Genomic DNA, 23,623 nt, shown 5'->3' on the forward strand with positions numbered 1-23,623 from the left:
AACGCAACCAAATACAGAAACTCGCTGAAAATACAATACAACCAAATACAGAAACTCACTGCAAATACTCATAGCGCAACACAGAGAAACACGCTGCAAATACTCACAATACAATCAAATACAGAAACTCACTGAAAATACTCACAATACAACCAAACATAGAAACTCGCTGAAAATACTCACAATACAACCAAATACAGAAACTCGCAGCAAATACTAACAACGCAACCAAATACAGAAACTCGCTGAAAATACTCACAATACAACCAAATACAGAAACTCGCTGAAAATACTCACAATACAACCAAATACAGAAACTCGCAGCAAATACTAACAACGCAACCAAATACAGAAACTCGCTGAAAATACAATACAACCAAATACAGAAACTCACTGAAAATACTTACAATGTAACCAAATACAAAAGCTTTCAGCAAATACTCACAATATAACCTAATACAGAAGCGTGCAGCAAATACTCACAATGTAACCAAATACAGAAACTCACTGAAAATACTCACAATACAACCAAATACAGAAACTCGCAGCAAATACTAACAACGCAACCAAATACAGAAACTCACTGAAAATACTCACAATACAACCAAATACAGAAACTCGCAGCAAATACTCACAATACAATCAAATACAGAAACATGCTACAAATACTAACAATGCAACCAAATTCAGAAGCATGCAACAAATACTCACAATGTAACCAAATACAGAAAGTTGCAGCAAATACTAACAATGCAATCAAATACAGAAACTTGCTGAAAATACTAACAATGCAACCAAATACAGAAACTCACTGAAAATACTCACAATACAATCAAATACAGAAACATGCTACAAATACTAACAATGCAACCAAATTCAGAAACTCGCAGAAAATACTAACAATGCAACCAAATACAGAAACACGCAGCAAATACTCACAACGTAACCAAATAAAGAAACTCACAGCAAATACTCTTAGCGCAATCCAGAAACGCCCTGCAAATACTAACAATGCAATCAAATACAGAAACTTGCTGAAAATACTCACAATACAATCAAATACAGAAACATGCTACAAATACTAACAATGCAACCAAATTCAGAAGCATGCAACAAATACTCACAATGTAACCAAATACAGAAACTCACTGAAAATACTCACAATACAACCAAATACAGAAACTCGCTGAAAATACTCACAATACAACCAAATACAGAAACACGCAGCAAATACTCACAACGTAACCAAATAAAGAAACTCACAGCAAATACTCTAAGCGCAATCCAGAAACGCCCTGCAAATACTAACAATGCAATCAAATACAGAAACTCGCAGCAAATACTAACAATGCAACCACATACAGAAACTCACTGAAAATACTCACAATACAACCAAATACAGAAACTCACTGAAAATACTCACAATACAACCAAATACAGAAACTCGCTGAAAATACTCACAATACAACCAAATACAGAAACTCGCAGCAAATACTAACAACGCAACCAAATACAGAAACTCACTGAAAATACTCACAATGCAACCAAACACAGAAACTCGCTGCCAATACGTACAACGCAACCAAATACAGAAACACACGGCAAATAGTCACAACATGTCCAAATACAGAAACTCACTGCAAATACGCACAATGCACATACGATCAGGATGTTGAAACATTTCCTTGCTATTTGCAGCGCATATCTGTATTTGCTTGTGTTGTGCTCATTTACAACACCTGTGTGTTGTCAAACTGATGAAGATGTTTTCTTAATTTGCTGGTGCTTTTTTTATTTGCATGTGTTTTATTAATTTCAGCATGTTGAACTCTCTTGTCCACCATATACGATGAAAATTCATGCCTTACAATGAATAAGCTAAAAGCTTTTCCATGCAAAATTCTAACTGCAATCAAGTTCTGCTTACACCATTTATGACCTTTCCCTCATGAAAGCACACAGATTTAGGTATGTACATGACCTTACATGCTGTCAGCTTATTAAGCATAATCGGTGCAACATCATGCATGTCAGCGCACTCATTTTGTGCAATAACTATCAAAAATCAGCTCATTAAAAACCCACGTTTTACAGGAATACATGCAAAGCAATAAAACGACACCAAAAGAAAACCGTGTTTACATTGAAACCTTTGGGTTTTTCTTTGTATCTACACCAAAGCGAAAAATGTGACACTGTCAGATATGATGCACAAACGTGTTTACATACAAAGCAAAAGTCAAATTGGGTGTTGCATAAACTGTTTATGACCTTTTCCTGATAAAATAACAATTTACGACACATGACACTGATAAAACTGTGCATGCAAACATACATTTTCAATCAAGGTTTAAGCATTTTCATTATTACATATCATAACTATGTCTCCTAAAAGCCATGTTACACTTCATATCTAATCATTAGATTGCTTGTGAGAGATATACGACCAAGGACGTGGTTACCAGTGCCTGCAACCACAATCCTGCTCACTCACTACTTCACCCTAGGATTCCCCAACTGTCACAATTAGAGTTTTGTCAGATGCACTGGATGGAAAGACATTGATTAGACTCTAAAAAGCTCGCCAACTAAAAGGCTTGATCCTGCTTTTTGGGGTCAAACAAGTCAATGGATGCACTTTGCTCATCTGACCCTGAATGAATCAGTCTCGAGTCTGAGTATACAGGTCAGTTTCATATATGATGCTGCTTTCTTCATGTCCTTTTCTTTCTCTTTATGTCTCTCACTCTTATCTCAGTAGAGTATGGGGGGCTCATTCTCTCCCCAGGCAGCTTGGAGGCTGCCGCCAGCCTGGGCACCGTGCCCAATTCAGTCCTGGCACTCTTACAGGCCGCTGGCTGCCCATCAGTCCTCCTGTGCTGCCCCGGAGAGCCCTTTCCATTCCCTACCACCTCCTCTTCTCCTCCCTCTCCCCAGCCTCCCGTTCACCATCCTGGGACCATGACATGACCCTCAGAAACAAGACCACAGGAAAAGGTTTTATCGCACATCAAAGATGGCAGCTTCACTACACAGCCAATTAGTTATCAAACAGCATAGGTGAATCAAAATGCGGTTTTGTGTAGTCAGAACCACTGTGTGTAGGTAGAAAAATGCACTGCAGCACGCTCATACGTGAGCACACATGCTGAGGGAGAGGAAAGAGGACAAGTCCTCAAACGTGACCACACATACAAACACACGCTGGCTTGAAGCAGGCAGCTGGAGGGTGGAGAGGTCGGAGTCTCCACAGTCTCGGCCTGATTAAAACTCCCAGCACTGCCTCTCACTCCCCCTGGATTGATTAACCTGACCTGTATCGGATCAACCCCTCGGGACGCAAACGCAGCCTACTTTCCTGAAGTGGATGAGAGGAACAGGAACGGGTTGGGAGGGGGCAAGAGAGGTGGAAAGGAGAGAGAGAGAGAGAGAGAACAGGAAATGGGCAAAAAGGGACTGTAGAGCAAGAGGAGGAGAGCAAACCAGACCAGACTTGCAGTTCAGCACATCAGCGGCGTACTAATCCCTACTTTCAAGTTTTGCGTTTCCGGCCCTTTATGTTTAAAACTTCTCTTTGCTCTCTCAAACACAATACACCTTCTAGTAATGTTTAATTCAAATGCAAACAATGCATTTCTGCGAGAATGTATCAATTATTTAGGTTTTCATTATTGTTATTATGAGGGCAGCACAGCTGCTCGGTGCGCTGTCAGCAGACGGCTGTCTCTGAGTCCCTGCACTGAGACAAACAGCTCGGCTTTCTTCTCCACAATCAACACTCTCTAAAAGAGATACTCTCTGACAGCTATGGCGAGATGAACCAAAAATAAACGGGGACACACACACATACTAACACACCGTATTCAGACTAATAGTGAATTACAAATCCTAATAGTTTTTCTGGGTTAAATTCTTATTTCAAATGCTGAAACAAAAGAATATTAAATATTAATTCTCATAAAAGAATTGATGTAATGCATATTTTTGAGTCATGAACAATGCATTTAAAAACTTTTAGTTGTTAAATAAGTGTGTCACGATCACCGTCTGCCCCTGTCAAGTTTCGGACTACATTTCCCATCATCCCCCCCTGTCAATCACATGCACTCACTCCACCAATCACCTGTTGCCACATACAGTCATGCACACTCCACACTAATCACCACACCCAGCTGATACGCATTACCTGGACTATAAAGGACTCACACATACACCACCCATTTGCGAAGTCTTGTTTACCCTGTGTGACATTTCTGAGCGTTTCCCTGTGTTTATTGTCTGCCTGTTTTTCGTTACCGATCCTGCCTGTTTCCTGTTTATCGACCCGTTGCTGCCTGTCCTGACCCTTGCTTTGTATACCGACCTGTGAGTGATATCTGCCTGTCCTGATCATTGCCTGTTCCTTTACCACGATTCTGCCTGTTCCTTGCTGTTCCTGTTTGCTCCTGTTTGACCCTGCCTGTACGACCACTCTCACTTTAATAAATGCTGCACATGGATCTCTGCTTCAGTCCCGCTTCGTTACAGAAGACTTCGCCATACCCAGATCCAGCAGCTTCGGTGAGCATGTCCAGCCTCAGCATGGACCCAGCATGGTGTCTCGTCAGCCTGCGTCAAGGTAACAGTACTCTCGAGGCACATATCCAGAAATTTTTGGGGATTGCTAATTTATCTGATCTGCCGGACCACGCCCTCATTGACTTCTTTACCTATGGATTAAACGAACCATTAAAGAACTGCTTACTTACCAATGGTCCCCGAGGGTCGCTCATGGAATTTCTGGACTTTGCCCTGTTCACTGTCGGTTCACTTTTTACTGTGGGTATCGCAGAGGAATGCGACACCACAGTGAATCACGTCATGGCGGCCGCTAAAGAGAACACTCACAAAATGGCGGCCACCACAACAACATCACATCACGTCTCCGCTGATCGCCCAGAGCAACGTCACGTCTCCGCTGATCGCCCAGAGCAACGTCACGTCTCCGCTGATCGCCCAGAGCAACGTCACGTCTCCGCTGATCGCCCAGAGCAACGTCACGTCTCCGCTGATCGCCCAGAGCAACGTCACGTCTCCGCTGATCGCCCAGAGCAACGTCACGTCTCCGCTGATCGCCCAGAGCAACGTCACGTCTCCGCTGATCGCCCAGAGCAACGTCACGTCTTCGCTGATCGCCCAGAGCAACGTCACGTCTCCGCTGATCGCCCAGAGCCCGTTCCAGCCAGTGTATCCGTTCCCGAGCCCGCTCCAGCCAGTGAGTCCACTCCAGTCCAGCATGCTTTCCCTGTCAGTCCTGTGATGGCCAAGAGGGCTGTCTTCACTTTTTATGTCTTGGCTGTCATGCGTGCGTGGAGGATGTACTCGAGCTCTATGGACTTGGGAGCAGTCTGCCAGCCCGAGCCCGCTGTTGTCCCAGAGCAGCCCGCTGTTGTCCCAGAGCGGCCCGCTGTTGTCCCAGAGCGGCCCGCTGTTGTCCCAGAACGGCCTGCTGCCGTCTCAGAGCAGCCGTTTGCCCCGCTGGCCGCTTCGCTCTCAAGTTCGCCGCTTGCAACGCTCTCAAGTTCGCCGCTTGCAACGCTCTCAAGTTCGCCGCTTGCAACGCTCTCAAGTTCGCCGCTTGCAACGCTCTCAAGTTCGCCGCTTGCAACGCACTCAAGTTCGCCGCTTGCAACGCACTCAAGTTCGCCGCTTGCAACGCACTCAAGTTCGCCGCTTGCAACGCACTCAAGTTCGCCGCTTGCAACGCACTCAAGTTCGCCGCTTGCAACGCACTCAAGTTCGCCGCTTGCAACGCACTCAAGTTCGCCGCTTGCAACGCACTCAAGTTCGCCGCTTGCAACGCACTCAAGTTCGCCGCTTGCAACGCACTCAAGTTCGCCGCTTGCAACGCACTCAAGTTCGCCGCTTGCAACGCACTCAAGTTCGCCGCTTGCAACGCACTCAAGTTCGCCGCTTGCAACGCACCTCAGCTCTCTGGATGCGATGGACAAGATGGCTGTTTCGCCAGTGCCTACGGGCAAGATGGCCGCCCCTTTGGTGTCAAGGAACATAGGGGGTGTTCCAGCCATCGAGTCCGCTCCAGAACCTGTGCTACTTGCCCTGCCAGCGCCCCACGAGCTCCTTGTCCACGAATCGACCATGGCCACCGTTGATTTCCCCAAGAACTTTTTGGGGGGGGGCCATATACCAGAGGGTGGGGAGCTTGTGGGTGGGGACCCTGCACGGCCGCAACCATCAGCGTGCTCCGAACTGCTAGGGCCGCCCATGGACTATAAACCCCTATGGCCATTAATGGACTGTAGGCCACTAAGGCCATGTATGGACTCCGACCTACCGTGGCTGCTCAAGCCGCCTGACCTGCCGTGGCTGCCTACGCCGCCTGACCTGCCGTGGTTGCCTGAACCACCCAATCTACCGTGGCCGCCCAGGCCACCTGACCTGCCGTGGCCGCCCGAGCCACCTGACCCACCGTGGCTGCCCGAGTTCCAGGGGCTGCATTGGAGATCCCGTTCCTGGCTGCTACTAGATCTCCAATGCACCCACCCCCCCCTCCCTAGCTGTTCCTTCACGTCGCGAGGACGCGCCTTCCGGGAGGGGGGCGTTATGTCACGATCACCGTCTGCCCCTGTCAAGTTTCGGACTACATTTCCCATCATCCCCCCCTGTCAATCACATGCACTCACTCCACCAATCACCTGTTGCCACATACAGTCATGCACACTCCACACTAATCACCACACCCAGCTGATACGCATTACCTGGACTATAAAGGACTCACACATACACCACCCATTTGCGAAGTCTTGTTTACCCTGTGTGACATTTCTGAGCGTTTCCCTGTGTTTATTGTCTGCCTGTTTTTCGTTACCGATCCTGCCTGTTTCCTGTTTATCGACCCGTTGCTGCCTGTCCTGACCCTTGCTTTGTATACCGACCTGTGAGTGATATCTGCCTGTCCTGATCATTGCCTGTTCCTTTACCACGATTCTGCCTGTTCCTTGCTGTTCCTGTTTGCTCCTGTTTGACCCTGCCTGTACGACCACTCTCACTTTAATAAATGCTGCACATGGATCTCTGCTTCAGTCCCGCTTCGTTACAAAGTGTTTAAATTCAGGTTTTGACAGTACAACCAAATAGTTGTATGTATACACTATAGTTGTTCCACCTGACATGGAAAGTGCACCAATCTACCCATACTTGAAATTTACAGTTTTTACCAGTATTTTACAGAGATCTACAAACCTTTTCACTCTGCCACAAGAATCAGTTGAGGCCCAGATGATGCATTATCATGTTTACTGTCATTCAATTCATAATAAAAGAGCCATGTTTGCAGTTGTGCCACCCTGACATTTGAGAATATATCTTTAAAACTACTGATATTTATAAAATTTGTTTATATGAAAGGTTTTAAACCTAAAATGTCGCCATAGTATTTAGTCTTTAATTTTTTATTATTAGGACACCATTTTAAATAGTTTTCTTAGTCTGTTCATTTGTTCAGACAGTTGCACCACCAGACATTTTGGGGGTTTAAGATAACAAAACATAAAATAATAGTATGCATTATTTAAATGTACTAAAAATTAATAGGTTTTATAGAATGAAGTGATATGTCATAAATGTATCAAATTATTTTAAAAGGAAATAATGCAGTTGGACACAAAAAATATGCACATCATGTCATTGACCTATATATATATATATATATATATATATATATATAATCCTTCTTATTTAAAAAATAAATAAATAAATAAATCTCCTTATTTCATTTTATAGAACCACCTTCTTTTGGGGCAAATATGTATTAGCTTTAAATAGGAACATTTGCTTCAGGTTTATTCAGGTTAGTTGATGACATAGAAGCACCGTAATTTAAAAAAATAATAATTTCAGGGATTCTAAATTGGATTAAGATCAGACTGAACCAATCACCATATTTGTTCTTGAGCTTTTCCAGTGCTAATATGGCTTGCTGTTTAGAATTATTCTAGTCTTTTTGGAGATTGAAACAGGCTTTTCCGCATATTTCCCTGTATTCTTTCCCCCACAATCCATTCTTCTATTTTAACAAGATGCCCAGTGTCTGCTGATGAAAAACAGCCCTACAGTGTGATGCTATCACCAGCATGCTTCACAGTAAATGTGATGTTTTTTGCAGTGTGGGCAGTGTTAGATTTGCACCATACATATTACTTCAGACTTTAGCTGAAAAGTTTCATCTTGATCTTATCTAACAAGACAAACTTTTCTTACAACGCAACTGGGTCACAATTATGTTTTTTGGCCAAACCTACACTTCACAAGGTTCTTTCTGAGTAATGGTTTAAACAGCTCAACTCTAGTCCGATTTCCTTGTTTGTGCAAATATTTTGAGAAAGGATTAATTCTCAATAATTAAACCAACAGTATAGGCTGCTGGGGCTGCGATATTGTTTTGTACCATTTCCTAATATGCATTTGCTTTACTTTAACTTCTTTGGAACACTTATTAGCCTTGATTTTCACAGCTGTCCTTCAGGTTCACAACCTGAATAATATGCCTTAACTGTGGGGGTTTCATCCAGAAAAGATGAAAGTTACTTTATTGATTCACAGATCAAGTGCAAAGCAACTGTATATGAATCAAATACGTTCGCAAACAGCATATTTTGATTTAGCGTTCTTGTTAAAGGTGCAGTTAGCGATTTCTGATATACTGTTGATATTTGAAATCAAGAAAACGTGCCCCTACCCAAAAGGATCACATTTATTATAAAAACGCAATATATAGGATCACAACTTGATAGCCCCACCCCCAAATTCACAAGCATACTAGATACACCTCCCCCTCATGAGTGGACACGCCCCTTATTCCTGATTGGCTACAAGTGTTTTGGTGCTCGGTCCAATCCACTTTCAACAGGTTATTTTTACATTATTTTACAGTATGTGCACTTACAGTGTACTTTCTTTCCTGATAAAATCGTCTGAAATCACGTACTGTTGAGTAGGTACTACATTTGAATTTAAACCGTTGAAAAAGTATGTTCTATATAGTACAAATGCGTGTAGTATGAATGAATTTGGACATACTACATCTGCCATGTTGTTCCTGTCACATGACCTACTGGTATCAGTTACATCCCTTCAACTCAGTAAGTCATCCGGGTCTTACTACTCTGTTCTCATACTGTTTTTCGCGTACTATATAGTTGGGAAGTATTTGATAGACGCAGCTTAGGTTTAGAATTAGTACCTACACTCTAAAAATACTGGGTTAAAAACAACCAAAGTTGAGTTGAAAATGGACAAAGCCAGGGATTGGGTTGTTTTAACCCTGCAAATGGGTTGTTTTAACCCAGCAATTGGGTTAAATGTTTGCCCAACATGCTGGGCAGTTTTATTTAACTCAACTATTGTTTAAAAATTACTATATGGCTGTTTTAAAATGAACCGAAAATAGGTTGGAAATTAAAAATCAGATACATAATTACTAGAGGTAACAGTAATAATCAAAAGGTGAACATTTATTAATAAGCAATTTAATAAATGTTTATTGTTTAATTATTATTCATTAATCTTATTAATAAATGTTCACTTATTAACCATATTAATAAATTTTAATTTCCAATATATTTTGGGTTCATTTTAAGCAAGGAATACAGTAATTTTTAAGCAATAGCAGGTTAGGCAAACATTTAACCCAACTGCTGAGTTAAAACAACCCAATTGCTGGGTTTGTACATTTTCAATCCAACTTGGGTTGTTTTTAACCCAGCTTTTTGTTAGAGTGTAGTTATTACCCAGTTATTGTAATTAATATAAGTATAAATAAATCTCATAATTTGCTTACTGCACCTTTAACAGTATTATAATACAACAATGTTGCATTAAAAGTGATTAGAAGAATCGCACAGATCATGAAATTAAAATATATTATATAAGTAAATCACTGTAAATACATTGCATGAAATGGGCTTATGTATGACCCGCAGTTCAGTAAAAATATCCTGGTTGGTTTATGGCCCTAAATACTTTTGCAAAGCACATTTTCACAGACTTCCCAAAGGCTGGAAACCATTTTTTTTTTTTTTTTATAAAACAGGCCTCTTAACACTCATAGCTCATGACCTCACCACTGAAACTTGCATTAACAGTAACCTCTCCTTGTGGGTGCGGGACCTATGACATCTCTTAGCACTGGGTCTCAAAAGCCCCTGATGCTGAGGGCTTTACTATCTGGGTGGCTGATGTGTGTATATTCTGCCCTTGAGTCACACAGTTGTTTGAAGAACACTTTTCAATGCGTTCCTAGTTCCTCCCTCTCTCCAGGCCCGGACACGCAGCAGACTAATTCAGTCATCTCTCTGTCTGTTCTGCTCTCTCTCTCTATTTTGTCTCCCGAAGGTCTTTGGTGAGCAACGTGACCATTGTGCAGCCAAACGGCCTGTTATTGTCGGTCATGCTATGAGAGAGAGAGAGAGAGAGGTTGAGTTAGAGAGAGAGAGTGTGTTTTGAACCCTCTGTTTTCTGCCCTGTCAGTGTCTCTCCTCTTCACCACATTAGCCCGGGCTGTTCCCTACGACTGCTTTGATGGTGAGCGCCGCAGGGCTCCGATCTCTGTTTCAGGTTGTAATTACTCTCTGGAGGGGCCTCACCTGGCTGTGGGCTCCAGGCATACAGAGGCAAAGAGAGAGAGGAAGAAAAGGAAAGACATGAAAAAACAGAAGATGAGACAGAAAAGGTGGAGTAAGAGGGTAAAACTTAAAAAATACAGTTGGGCCAAAAGTCTGAGATGAGGAAAAAAAAACAAAATAAAATGGAAATTAATAAAATAATTATAATAATAAAAATAATATATATATAAGCGTGTGTGTGTGTGTGTGTGTGTAGATATACGCTACAGAAGCTGGAAAAGTTTATATATATATATATATATATATATATAAATTATACTTTTTAAAATAAATTATTATTAATATTTTTTATAAAAATATAAATGTATGTATTAGTATATTTTGTTTTTTAAAAATTATATAATATTATAAAATTTAATATAATATTTTTTTAAATTTTATTATTTTAGAATTTATTATAAAAATGCATTATATATTATAAAATATATATATATATATTTATATTTTTTATATATGTTTATATATTTTTATATATTAAATATACTATTTATATGTTATTTTAGATTATATATTTAGATTAAATAAATAATATATTCCACTATTTTTAATTCATGGAAATTAATTAATATATAATTTTTTAATATTTTTTAAAATGTATTTTATAATTAATTATATATATATATATATATATATATATATATATATATATATACAAATATATATATATATATATATAAATTTATTTTAAATAATGTATATTTATGTTTTTTTCATATATTAAATATCCTATTTTTTTCATTGTATGTTATTTTAGATGATATATTCAGATTAAATAAGCTAATATATTCCTCTATTTTTAAGTAATTGAAATTAATTTGTTATAACTTAATTAAAAATGTATTATAAAATTTTAAAAGAATGCCGAAGCATTTACATTAGCAGTCTCACAAGTCATGCTTTTTGACTTGTGTGTATAAAAAAGATACAGCTTTATATCTATGAAAACCTTGCAGTAGAAAGCAAACACCTCAGACCTTCAGACTGTCTATAAAGTGCATGAATATGACACATACAGTGCAATGAAATGTTATGGGAATATAAAGGGATTTGCTCATTTTATATCAGTAGTGGTATTAACATTACAATACATTATGCAGGGTGAGTATTACATCATCGGCTGTTCTTTACACAGGCATCGAGAGCATCGGCTTCCTGGTGTTTCCCCTGTAGTACCCCAACGGGGGTGCAGCTCCTAGGGAGATTCGACCTGATTTGAATAGAGTAACGTGGCTTCCCCTGCTGTAGAAGAAACTGTTGTCTGATTTCATGAAAAGCCCATTCAGCTAGCTGGATGTATGTGAACGTTTGTGCAAGTTACAGCCGCCAAAATCTCTCCTCAAACTGCCACCGCTTGCAAAACAAAAAAGCAGATTGGAGTCATACACGATGCCGAGAAAGAGAGAAAGAGAGAAACTACAAAGTAGCCTAAAATCTATTCATGAGGTGTCAGCTTTCAACAGCATGTTGACACATGCCTACGTCTCCTAGGAAACGGTTGCCCCAAGCGCAGTTATCAGCGCAGTTCTGTGGCATGCAATTATCCAATTATCTCCCTCCCCTGAATCAGCACATCAAATCACATGACAGATCTTTTTTTTTTCTTGCAAGGTCCTACAACACCTTCGCATTTGCATGTAGCACTTGTCCTTCCAGTCCTCACTGTCTCTCAGCTTCATTTTCACTTTCCTTCGCCTGAATCTTTTGTTTCTTTTGCTCCATGAGATCGCAACATCCTTATATGCTTCCTGTTTTTTTCTGACAATTTTGCTTTCACTTGGTTCAGTTTAGCCTGCATGATCATAAACTGTTAAATTAATAGCGCCGTTGCTTTGTGGCAAGTGCATGTTTTTTAATTGTTAGCTTTCGCCTGCTTTCTAAATCAAACCCCTCCCTTTCCTTTCTCACTCATCCCCTCCTCCCTCTCTCTCTCTCTCTGCTTATTTCCAGGAGCAGCTTGAGTCCTGCTTTTGGCTCTGCAGGCCTGCTTTGAGAGTCTCTGACTCACAGCAGTGCAGTTCTGGAGCGGCCCTCCTCTCTGGCGGAGAGGCCGGCTGGAGGAGCCAGGCAGAGGGGCCGCTGTCACAGACCTCTCGCCCCCTTACATGCTGGGCATCGGGGCACAGCGCACATTTAGAGCCCTTCATCTGTCTACCATACAAGCCCAGGACCTGTCTGTCAGAGTGAGCACATGAATTCAACTTGACGTCAACATGAAATGGCGTCCACAGCGTGTTTTTCTTCTGGTTATCGGAGTTGAAGAGGATAATCAATTAGAAAAAGACTTACTGGTTAAGTGGGTGATCAAAAATAAGAGATATTGGTGAGCCAAAAGTTGTTTTAGAGACGGAGCGAGTTTTTATTAAAGATTCTGCAGACTTTTTTTCCCTCTTAAAATAACGTCCCCCTATAAAAAATACAATAAAAAGGCCAGGAATGTGAATTAAAGGGATAGTTCACCCAAAAATGAAAATGATCCCATAATTTACTCACCTTCAAGCTAACGTTCTTTCAGTCGAACACAATCAGAGTTATGTTAAAAAATATTCTGGCTCTTCCCAGCTTTATAAATGGCATTGAATAGTGCCTGAGTTTTCAAAGCTCCCAAAAGCGCATTCCATCTATCATAAAAGTAATCCATAGGACTCCAGTGGGTTAATAAATACCTTCTGAAGTGAAAATATTTAATAGTAAAATATTCGGCAATGGCCACACATGCGTTACCTGGTTTTTGCAATAGACATCTATTAAGCTTCACCATACGTCCTACATCATACGTCGGGTCAGAGGTCACCCTTCCGCCCGAACTCAACTCTCTCATGATCGCGCGTATGGCCGTTGCCGGATGTCAGTGATTATAATTTATAAAGTTATAAATATAGATATTTTTACTACAAAAAACGAATCACTTCGCTGCAGAAGGCCTTTATTAACCCCTTGGATCCGTATGGATTACTTTTATGATGGATGGACGTGCTTTTTCGAGCTTCAAAAACTCTGCCACTATTCACTCCCATTACAAAGCTGGGAAGAACCAGGATAATGTTTAATATAACTCCAACTGCGTTCATCTGAAAGAAGGAAGTCATATACACCTAGGAGGGCTTGAGGGTGAGTAAATTATGGGATAATTATAATTTTTGGGTGAAGTATCCCTTTAAGAAATCAAACAGGATCCATTTTGATTGCATGTGAACTGAGCTGCTTCAGAAATAATGTTGGATAGAGTTTTGTGCTTTACACAATTATAACCTGAACCAGTGAGAATGGAAGGAGGGGGGAGAAAAAAAGTGACATTTATTGAAGAGAGAGAGAGAGAGAGAGAGAGAGAGAGAGAGAGACATGCAGTGAGCTAGAGAGAAGGTTCGAGACAGACAGAGCCGGAGTGGGGAGGGTTGGACTTGTGCTGTCAGTTGTGCTGTGCTGCATTTTCTTTTGTAAACACAAACGTGTGTGTGCTGCTTTTCTTCCTTCTTTCTGCTACACTCCAGTACCTTCTGCAAATGCTCCCGTCATATCGGCTAACAATGCCAAAGAGCCCACAGAGGGGGGCCTGAGGCCCAAAGACGGGGAAATATGCAAAAGGTGGAATAAAAACTACCTTACGTAAGACTGACGGGGCAAAAAGGCTGTTACTGCCAGATTCGTAGCATTGCATGCCTTTTTGTTAGGGATATGATGCAAAATGTTTCTTTTACAAGAAGAGAACGGCAGTATAACTAAATTATCTATTATATTATAAAAGATTAAAAACCTTGATATTAATCTGCAGAACTTTCAAAGCATGTACTTGAATAACAATCTTTAAAGAATTAAGATTTATCATAAATACAAAAAAAGAAAAAAGAAAAGAATAATTATATTTATTTACATTTAACTAAAGTATATTAAATATAGCCCTAATATAATTTTTCAACACTTCACAATGAGCCCTTCCTATTGTTTGTTTTGTTATATACACACGCACACACACACACACACACACACAAAAAGTGTTATTTGCACACTGTGAGAAAAATATCACATTAACAAGTAACTTTAATCCAATACTAAATAAATTTGAAATAACAACTTCAAAAATACCACCATCTGACACGGAAGCTGAAGGGTTAAGAGTAAAGTGAACTGAATTGTAAGAAGTTGGTTTCCAGGGGAACTATTCTTACTGTTCCAGCTGAGTTGGGCTAAACCACTTTGCTTTTTAAAAAAGGGGGGCTATAAACACACACAACACGAATATCTTTCAAAACAGTTTAGAGGAAAACAGAACACCGACTAGGACAATAACTACAAACATATGGGGTGCCGCTTTATAAGTTTCAGACTGTTCTTAAACAATTTGAGCTGTTGTAACAGGTTTAAATATGCGCGACTCCCCCGCAGCCGCTCTGTGCTGGCGGCCCTGCCAAGTCAGTTTGAAAAGATCAGACAAAGGCAGCAGGAAGCCCCTCGGCTTGGCAATGAGTGCGAGCGGAGCAGAAACGCGAAACGAAACCTCACTCTTTTATCTGATAGCGGACTGAATTTGTTTTCTCCCGAGGTTTGTGGCAGTTTTAGACATCTTTTGAAAATGTACGACCGTCTGGATCCCCGGGTCGAGCGAAGACTATTATCAAAGCGCCAAACGGGCAGTAGCGCTGTCTGACCGCCCGTTCGCTGTCGGTCTGAATCGGATCAAGCGTCTTTTGGGAGGCATTTTTGCATTTGAATCCTTCCTACGCCACTGAAAGGATCACTCGGGACGGAGAGTTGTCGATTTACCCAGTTAAATGTAAAAAGAAAAGCTTGAGGAGCTTTCTAAAAGCCTTTTTTTCCTCCTGAGGGGACTGCGAGACGCGACGGTGACCGTTGGTGGGGGTTTGCCGCCGTTTGTTTTCTTGAGCGCGTGTGGAAGATGGAGACGCACATCTCGTGTCTCTTCCCGGAGATTTTAGCCATGATTTTCAGCTACTTGGACGTGAGGGACCAAGGGAGGGTGGCCCAAGTGTGCACGGCGTGGAGGGACGCGTCCTACCACAAGTCCGTGTGGAGGGGGGTGGAAGCCAAGCTGCATCTCAGGCGGGCGAACCCGTCCCTGTTCCCCAGCCTCCAGGCGCGAGGCATCCGGCGCGTGCAGATCCTCAGCCTGCGGCGCAGCCTCAGCTACGTGATCCAGGGGATGCCCAACATCGAGAGCTTGAATCTGAGCGGCTGCTATAACTTAACGGATAACGGCCTGGGGCACGCGTTCGTGCAGGAGATCCCTTCCCTGAGGGTGCTCAATCTGAGCCTTTGCAAGCAGATCACGGATTCCAGTTTGGGCAGAATAGCGCAGTATCTGAAAAACTTGGAGGTGTTGGAACTGGGCGGCTGCAGTAATATCACGAACACGGGCTTGTTGCTCATTGCGTGGGGTTTGCACAGACTCAAAAGTCTTAATCTGAGGAGCTGCCGGCATGTGTCCGACGTGGGCATCGGGCACTTGGCCGGCATGACCCGGAGCGCGGCGGAGGGCTGCCTCAGCCTGGAATACCTGACCTTGCAGGACTGCCAGAAGTTGACGGACTTGTCCCTCAAGCACATTTCAAAAGGTCTGACTAAGCTCAAAGTGCTCAACCTGAGTTTCTGCGGGGGCATCTCGGACGCTGGCATGATCCACCTCTCTCACATGACGAGCCTGTGGAGCCTTAATCTGCGCTCGTGCGACAACATCAGCGACACGGGCATCATGCACCTCGCCATGGGCACGCTGAGACTCTCCGGGCTCGACGTGTCGTTTTGCGACAAGATAGGCGACCAGAGCCTGGCTTATATCGCGCAGGGCCTGTACCAGCTCAAGTCGCTGTCGCTGTGCTCGTGCCACATCAGTGACGATGGCATCAACAGGATGGTGCGCCAGATGCACGAGCTGAGGACGCTGAACATCGGTCAGTGCGTGCGGATTACAGACAAAGGACTGGGGCTGATCGCGGACCACTTGACGCAGCTGACCGGCATCGATCTATATGGATGTACGAAAATCACTAAGAGGGGACTGGAGAGGATCACGCAGCTCCCCTGCCTTAAAGTTTTGAACCTGGGCCTTTGGCAGATGACTGAAAGTGAGAAAGTGAGGTGAAACTTGGGGGGTTTCTGGAGGGAGGGCGGAAGGGGGATGGGTGGATTTCAATAGAGCAAAGTACATAAAAAGAGGCTTAAAACGCTGAATGTGATACATGTGTCAGTTTTTGCTATTAACACACACACACAAAAAAAGTTGTTTTTTCTTAACAAATCGCAATATTAAACCTCCTCCTCCCCAAGTATCGCGATATTTTGGCTACCTCGTTAGATGTATTATATTGTTATTCTTAACAAGAATGAGAATTTGTGCCTAAAAAAACAGTTCCCTCCCCCTTTATCTCGTCTCTGGCTTAAGGAAAGCAAAAAGACTGAAAGAAAGGATAGATTGATTCAGATTACTTTTTTTTTTTTACTTCCCTATTCCCTTCCTTCAGATAGCCAACAAAAAGCAAAAGGTTTCAAAAGAAGTCTATGGGTAGGTAATGTTAGTTGATATCAAATTTCAAGCAGTTTTTCCAAGTGTCCTGTGATTTGACAGTTCACCTTAAAATATTTTAACTCTATTAAACACGCCGTTTTGTGAAAGACTACAGCAGTCTTTGTACTCCTTTTAAAAATGTATTTATCACACACCATTTAAAATTAAGTAGATTTAAAATGAGAAAGAAATAGTTACCACCAGTCACAGGACCTAAAATGTTCCATCATTGACACAAATGATATACTAAAATCTCCATGATGAATAAAGAAATAAGTTCATGGACATATGTCAACTGCCCTTATGCAAAGACAGACAAAAATACTGGGTTTGTACACTAAAGCTTTTATATTTCCAAACGCTTTTAGTTTTTGCTCAATTTTACAGGCCTGAAAGCCTTTAATTCCTGCTTTGAATAAGAGGTTGCCTCTGCTGATGTATTTATGCTTATGTAAGCAGATATTAATTAATGAAAAGCGTTGTACTTCAAATTGAAGTGAATTTTGTCCCTGAAAAAGAAAAAAGAAACCCTGTTTGCAATCACTGACACCTTGTTTGCCTCTTCACAGGGCTGAAACAGGGCACATCGTGTTATAAAACAATCTGTCTGTTTTAAATACATTAATATTCAACTTTACATATAAAAGACACGGTCGCAACGAGGGTAACACGCAAAATGCATGTCAGGCCTATATATGTACCATGATGTATCGACCTGCAACATGTATTGAGTCCTGCTGAGAAGCTACTGTGTTTCAATGTACTGTAAATGTATTTGTAAAAAGAATCCCAAATTAAAATGTTTTATATTCTTACAGTAAAAACATTAAAGTTGATATTTATATAAATAAAAGAGCCACTTGGAATTCCGTTATGAGTTTGGTATAATTCATGCATTCAGTGTGGTTTTGATGCTAGATGTCATAATGTTTAGGCAGTATTAATTTTGCTATAATAATAGGGTTAGGGGTTTATTTGGTTCATAGTGGATTTGAGAAATTTGCATTTTAGAGGGCGATGGAAGTGATATTTGTGTGTTAAGCGCATGCATGTTTGTTACATTATTTATGAAGCGCAACAAAATGGATGCTTCCCTTAATTGTGCTAGTGAGGGTGTTAAAACTGCAGTGCAATGCTGCCTTTTTTTACAATTTTGGTCATCCAATCTAATAATATACATAGTGTAAAAGCATCTGATATCAATTTAGTGACTATAACGTTGGATATTTTTCACCCACCAAAATATTATAAATCTTATTCTCAACAGTTGCCATTGTTTCCCTAAGTTAAGAAGCCAGGTTTAGGATTTTTTTCTTCTCCTTGCTCAGTCACGCATACCAGATCTGAGAGACGGGGTTTGTCCCACGGGAGTCTTCCTCCCCCCTAAGAAAAAAGAACCCTCAGCCCACCCCCTTTCCTCAAACAGACACTTTTAAACATTCCTCACCATCATTCAAAGCATTTAAGCTTTAGTCTTTGCTCCCCTCCACCGTCCGGAGGGGTGGAGGATTTAAACGGGGGCGCTTGATGAGAAAGCAAGAGAGAATTTAAGCCCTTCTGAAGGCTACCGCCATCTCTTTTCCTAACTTTGCTGAGTTCATAGATTTTTTTTCTTTCCCTGGAGCTACATTTTTTACTTGCATTTTTACTACTGGAAATGTTTGTCAGACATTCTGATATCCAGTGTTGGGTAAAGTTACTTTAAAAGTAATGGGTAACACTTCAGTATAGGGAACACATTCACTATTAACTATAACTTTTCCCTTAATAAGCTCCTAATTTACTGCTTATTAATAATTAGTTAGGTAGTTGTTAAGTTTAGCTATGAGGTAGGATTAAAGTATGTAGAAAAAGTTCATGTAGAATAACGCATTAATATGTGCTTAATAAGTACTAATAAACAGACAATATTCTAGTAATATGCAAGCTAATAAGCAACTAGTTAAAAGAACCTAAAATAAAGTGTTACCAAGTAATGCATTACAGTATTGCATTACTTCCTAAAAAAAGTAACTAATTGCGTTACTTAGTTACTTTTTATGAAAAGTAATTCATTACATTACTTGTGTGTTAAATTTTCCTTACCTGGGCTGGGCTTGCTTGTTAGTTTTTTTTAACAACAAAAAAAAGTTCTATTTTTGGCAAATGTTAAGGCCCTCTCACACCAAAAGTGAAATGAATAACCTTCAGGCTGACGGAAATGCATATTTATGCCTGTACAGTAGAGGGCGCAGCTCAAACAAACCTTTCAGCTGTCCTAACATTGAGCACGTTTACATGCACACCAGTAAGCTGATAACTCACAAATATCAGCTTATTGAAATAACCAGTTTTACATGCAAACTGATAACGCAAGTAAACCACGTTTACATGACTTTTTTAATAAATTGGGTTATTTCCCTGTATGACATCAAAAAGCAAACATTTTCATATCTGACTCAGTATTCCATATGTTATGTCAGTTGTGATGTTAAAGCTTGATAATAAAGCTTGCAACATTTCAATGAGAAACTTACGGCTCATATTATTCTCTCATGCAGTTACAGATGCAGCGTTTTGACTGTTCTACTTCTGCTACACGAGAGATGAGATCACATTTTTGTAATTTTCTGGGTCTTGAAAGAGTCTGCGTTTGTGATATTGGATGCGTTTAAATCTGCACTAAGCATGCATTTCTGTCACGTATCGCACATGCGCACTTCGATAAGCCGACAGAAAGCTGGTGAATGCGTTTACAAGCCACACGAAATCGGGGTAAGAGGCAAAAAAGTACCTGTTCCGACCGGTTTATTCTTAAGCCGTTTATGACCTTACTCCAATAAAAGAAAAACGGGTTACCACGTTTATGTGACCACGTTCGTTGTTGGCTTATTAAGCATAATCGGCTTAAGAATGTGCATGTAAAGTAACCCAATCTGGATTAAGACATTGATTAATAAAGTGAGATTAAATACATAAAGTATATGTGTTTCATTTAATTATTACAGGTTTGCGTGAAATTCAATGATTGCATTTCACTGTTTTTATTCATTTTGAGGAATACTGAATGTTTTTGTGCAAGTGAGATAATAAATGCATGTCCACATTTAGAACTACAATAGCCGTCATGTTTACACAGTGCACACAACACCGCTGCACTTTATTTCTCTCAACATGGCGATAGGAGAGCTGTCAGTCAATAGGCTAAATGTGAAAAAGTAACATGCGTTACTTATTTGAAAAAGTATACATTTTTTTGTAAATTGAAAAATTAAATGTGTTACCCCCAACATTGCTGAAATGTTGTTCACATAGGTCTGCTTTAAAGTTATAAATACTACACTATTTTATGATTTTGCTGAACCGAGTCAGCGTAGCAGAAAAATAGACATGATTACACTTGCGACAGTTAAAAAAAAAAAAAAAAAAGTCCGTTTTTACTGCTGGGAATTTTAACAAAGCACTTGGAACATTAGCAGCAACCTTTATAGCTCTCTCTCTCTCTCAGCACCTGTGATTGAAGGTGTTTCTGGGTTACAGTGAGACGCTTTGAAGTTTCAGAAGGTTCCAGAAAGGTGTGGGTGGAACTCTTGTCTAAAGTTCCAGGCATTTTAGAAGGCCCGTGTGATTTGCTCAGACAGCCTGAATCGAGCACAGATCAAAAAAAATCTAATCATGTGATAAAAGTCAATTATCGTTTTGTTTCAAAATCACGACGGAAATCTGATTTGGTTCCAGTCAGGGTTAGAGGAAAGGTGGTTGAAAGCTGTGCCTGCCACATCGCTGGAAAATGGACAGGAATTTGTGAGTCACTGTTTGACTTTGCTCTGTAAAAAAAAAAAAAAAAAAAGTGTGCGGTGCAAGAACCCTGTCTGACTTCAGGAGACCGACACCGTCTAGCAAACATGGCACATGAGAGGTGCATCTCTGTGTGTGGTATTGCTGTTTATCCGTTCAGAACAACTGCATAAGGCCAAATGCAAAGACCAAATGTGGGCGAAGAGAACAGTGTGTTGCTTTATTCTGCACAGGATAAAATACTTCAAATTGAAGTTTCTCTGTGTATGATTTAAGCAACCAAAAACCTTTTTACTCACTTTAAAAGGAATATTCTGGGTTCAGTTAGTTAGTTCAATCAACCAACAGCATTTTGACTAGTTCCTCATTTTCTTTATAATATATAATTTTATGTAATAGTTTATAATTTTACAAAAGCATTGGATCACACTTTATATTAGGTGTTTTTATGTATTTACATAAAAAATAGTTGTTAGGCACAAATGTACTTATTGTGTTCATGTTGTATTGCAAAATTTGTCTGCTAAGTTTAGGGACAGGTTTGGGTAGGTTTAAGGGTGGGTTAAGGGGTTAGGGATGGGTCAACAGTATAATTATAGATGTAATTACAGAAATTAATTATTACATGCTGTTATTTTTTATATACAAGTACAATGTAAAAACATGTACACAATAAGTGCATTGTATCAAATGATTAATTTAAATGTTAGTACATAGAAGATGAAGAAGCATTATAAAGTGGGACCAAAATTTGTGTATCATTTGAGCTGTAAAGCAGCTGTTTAAATCAATTTTAAAGTTGTTTTATGGTTTGTGACATTGCATTGTAATGCAATGAAGTTATAAAACTGGATATAACTTTACACAGAAAAGGATAGCAAGTCATTTTTTTCCACACCAAAATTGTTTACATGCATATTGTTTGTCTTATGGCATGATATTGAAACAGTATTTTAACTTTTATGTATTGGCCCCATTTTAATGTGTCACTGTAAACCAGATTTCAGCTTTTTTAAGATAAGGAGGAACAACATTATTCCATAAATACTATTGACTATTGACCATACTATTGAGCTTAATTTGTACTGAACTTGCAAGTTTAATTTAATCTTATTTAAAACAAGATTGTATAAAGCACAACTGTACAGTCATGTGGTTAAACTGTTTTTTTCTGTGGCTGCCAAGTCCGTTAGCAATTTCTGATGCGAAAGTTTGTGACTCACGGCGCACAGAGATTTTGGTTTTTATAAAGAGCAGAATTAACTCAGTGGTGAAAGTGCGTATGATGGCTAACTTTCTCACATGGCTGTCAGGTTTTAGTCATACCTCTCATTAGAACTAATCCACAGCAGTCTTTTCACACTGCGGGCTGGATGATGGCCATATGGCATTTTTACAAGCTGTTTTACTGCACATACTGTATGTCGAATGCTTTTTTGAAGAAGCCAGATGAAAAGGTAGGTCTGCAAGTGAAAGGTGATTCTTGTGTGTGTGTGTGTGTTTAGCGTCTAGGTTTGCTCTGGTTTGTTGTTGCCAGCTCTCCCCCAGTGAGGTTGTGACAGAGTTTGACTGGTGTCATGTGACCTTGCTGGAAGTGTGAGTACAGAGGGGTTGGAGCCAGGAGACCCAATCTGTCGCCCTCGTCCCACCCTTCACACACATGCAGAGATGGAAACAAATTGGCAAAAATGACCCTTATAGAAAAGGCGCAAAATCCACATACACTGTCCAAACTCTAGGCAAAATTTAGGAAAATGATGTCTGACTTGGCTGATTTGTGTATGTCTCACTCTTGTGTTTGGAGGCTCTGTCCTCTCAGACATACACACACACACATGCATAAACTCACTATCTTAGACTCTATTTTTCTCTTTCTTGGTATTTATTTTCTCTGAACAAAATGGGACTCAGGCTTGTGTTGCACCAGTTTTCCCCTTTGTTCTGATTGTATTAGGTGACGGGTCCACATGTTCTGGATCGTATCTGCTTTCATATGCAGTGAAATGCAGCTCTCCGGCAGCACTCTGGAGGCAGGAGGTCTGTGCATGAAAGAAACTTGAGTGCGAGACTGAAAACCACACCACACAACAAAAAAACGATATGGGGAAAAAAGACAACCAGTTATTGGAAGCTTTGTTGCATCTAAACCGCCCATTTTAGTGTTAATCCTTGACCTCAAACTGTCAGGCGCACCTTTTGACAGTCAAGAATATAAATTCTGGCTGAATAGCTCCTATGAAATGTATAAAAATGCATAGCTCCTTGTCCTGGCTGGTGACTGATAAGTACGTGCTAAAATACACATCCAACATTGTCTATATAATCTATATACAATAGATTATACACATGTAAAATGTGATATCACCCCCCTGGTGGCTGATTTCTTTCAAATTTCTCACAGACCTCTAGGTCCATGAGTCAAACAGGCATACCGAGTTTCATTCCAATCAGCCATCGTTAACCTGGTTTAATTGGTGCTCAAAATTCATTGGCTGATGGCAGGCATGATTTTCGAGATATGCGGATGTCCTTATAGACAGACCTTGGACAAAGACACTGCATGGCAATTTTCAAGTCAATCAGACTAACGATTGCATAGTTATTGCCTCTTTCATGTTTTTTCATTTTATAGCGCCACCAAGTGGCC

General features: G+C 40.5%; 2 protein-coding genes across 4 annotated transcripts in view; one reads left to right on the forward strand and one right to left on the reverse strand.

The window, feature by feature from the left end:
* wnt5b (wingless-type MMTV integration site family, member 5b) overlaps window positions 1-23,623 on the reverse strand; it is a 101,221-nt gene that overhangs the window by 23,605 nt on the left and 53,993 nt on the right. The window lies entirely within an intron of this gene.
* On the forward strand, window positions 15,126-18,089 carry fbxl14b (F-box and leucine-rich repeat protein 14b). Its single transcript, XM_067390899.1, has one exon. The coding sequence runs from the start codon at window positions 15,574-15,576 to the stop codon at window positions 16,774-16,776; it is 1,203 nt and encodes a 400-aa protein (XP_067247000.1). The 5' UTR covers window positions 15,126-15,573; the 3' UTR covers window positions 16,777-18,089.

The sequence above is a fragment of the Chanodichthys erythropterus genome, chromosome 8 (assembly GCF_024489055.1).
Source record: "Chanodichthys erythropterus isolate Z2021 chromosome 8, ASM2448905v1, whole genome shotgun sequence".
In the NCBI taxonomy this organism is placed as follows: Eukaryota; Metazoa; Chordata; class Actinopteri; order Cypriniformes; family Xenocyprididae; genus Chanodichthys; species Chanodichthys erythropterus.

Coding starts and splice junctions, on each gene's coding strand:
- fbxl14b (XM_067390899.1), top strand. CDS start 15,574: ATGGAGACGCACATCTCGTGTCTCTTCCCGGAGATTTTAGCCATGATT.